General features: G+C 40.5%; 1 protein-coding gene across 1 annotated transcript; it reads left to right on the forward strand.

Moving 5' to 3' along the window:
- The first annotated feature begins 770 nt into the window (after positions 1-770).
- Positions 771-1,706, forward strand: LOC138080026 (olfactory receptor 2A7-like). Its single transcript, XM_068972900.1, has one exon. It carries the CDS (start codon positions 771-773, stop codon positions 1,704-1,706), a length of 936 nt encoding a protein of 311 aa, XP_068829001.1.
- The last annotated feature ends 250 nt before the right edge of the window (positions 1,707-1,956 follow it).

A 1,956-nucleotide genomic window follows, 5' to 3' on the forward strand; every position in this document is an offset into this window, starting at 1 on the left:
AGAGTGTTTATCAATAATGAGTCCTAATCTAATGAAATTATTGATTTTGTTTTGTGTTTTAGATAAACAGCACAGTATATATCTATTCAATCATTTGTGTAAATGTTCATCTGAATACTATGAAAAGCTAAATGTGAAAGAACAGATTGTAGGCTGGAAATAGGTTTTTATACTTGAACAAGCAGAGATTTTGTGCAATATTAGTTGCAGAGGTAACCACTAAGATGCAGAATTGGAAAGTGTGTATCAACAGGCAGGTAAGTGGTTAAATCCTAATGGTGTATTTTGGAAAACGGTATGTCTACCTAGAGAATGCACTGTCCTTGATAAAACCTTCCAACTCAATATTAATGTATAGCAGCTTAAGGACTTTAGCATGTATATCAGTTAAGTGTCATAGTTTCTGGGGAAAAACGGAGATAACTTTAATATAAGCAAAGAAGAATAAAATTTATTTCAGTGATATGAGGTATTTTACTGAATGAAACAAAAACTCTATATTTGATTAACATGTGGCAACATACTTATTTTGAAATTTTAACCTCTTAAAAACTTAAAGAAAATATATGTATATAGTTGTTTATGTATATGTATGCATTTTAGGATTACCAAATATATTATTTAAAATTCCATTTAGAAACACAAAATATCACCGAAAGTGGTTCTGAATACATTTTTACACCACAGAAAGGTATAAGGTGACATAGCTCTCTTTGCAGAGGCTTCTCTTTAACCCTGGACATTAACTCAGTTCCTTCTGTCATAGGGCTATGGGAGACAATATGACCTCTGTCACTGAGTTCATCCTACTGGGATTTCCCCTTAACACAAGGACGCAGATGCTCCTCTTTGGGCTCTTCTCCCTGTTCTATGTCCTCACCCTGCTGGGGAATGGGGTCATCCTGGGGCTCATCTCGCTGGACTCCAGACTGCACACCCCCATGTACTTCTTCCTCTCACACCTGGCCATCGCTGACATGGCCTACGCCTGCAGCACGGTGCCCCAGATGCTGGTCAACCTCCTGAGTCCAGCCAAGCCCATCTCCTTTGCTGGCTGCATCACACAGACCTTTCTCTTCTTGACATTTGCTGTCACAGAATGTCTTCTCCTGGTGGTCATGTCCTATGATCGGTATGTGGCCATCTGCCACCCCCTCCGGTATTCAGTCATCATGAGCTGGAGAGTCTGCATCATGCTGGTGGTGACCTCCTGGACCACCGGAGCCCTTCTGTCTTTGGTTCATCTAGTGTTACTTATACCCTTACCCTTCTGCATGGCCCAGAAAATCGATCATTTCTTCTGTGAAATCATGGCTGTTCTCAAACTTGCTTGTGCAGACACACACATCAATGAGCTTATGGTACTGGCTGGAGCAGTTTCTGTGCTAGTGGGACCCTTCTCCTCAGTTATAATGTCATATGTGTGCATCTTCCGTGCCATCCTTAGGCTCCAGTCGGGGGAAGGGCAAAGCAAAGCCTTCTCCACCTGCTCATCTCACCTCTGTGTGGTCGGACTCTTTTATGGCACAGCCATTATCATGTATGTTGGACCCAGATATGGGAACCCCAAGGAACAGAAGAAATATCTCCTGTTTCACAGCCTTTTCAACCCCATGCTCAATCCCCTTATCTATACTCTTAAGAATTCAGAAGTTAAGAATGCCATGAAAAGAGTGCTGGGAATAAAGAGTTTTATGAAAAGATGACCACATCAGGGTTGACAATGACCTAGGAGGATATTATTTCAAAAGCTCTTAAGCCCAACCCCGCATAAGATTATCTGAGATGCTTATTTAAAATAGAGTAAATCTCCTGACCCACCGTTAGATCACTGATTCAGTAGATGTGGGAAGTGTTTTAGAAAACTGTACCTTTACATATTATCATTATCCAAATATTACCAATAGCAATTTGTGATGCTTCTGAATGTTATAGACCAATATTTGGAAGTCACAG

Source organism: Capricornis sumatraensis, chromosome 5, assembly GCF_032405125.1.
Source record: "Capricornis sumatraensis isolate serow.1 chromosome 5, serow.2, whole genome shotgun sequence".
NCBI classification, from domain to species: Eukaryota; Metazoa; Chordata; class Mammalia; order Artiodactyla; family Bovidae; genus Capricornis; species Capricornis sumatraensis.

Bases quoted from the DNA above. Each gene is read 5' to 3' on its own strand.
- LOC138080026 (XM_068972900.1), top strand. From the start codon at position 771: ATGGGAGACAATATGACCTCTGTCACTGAGTTCATCCTACTGGGATTT.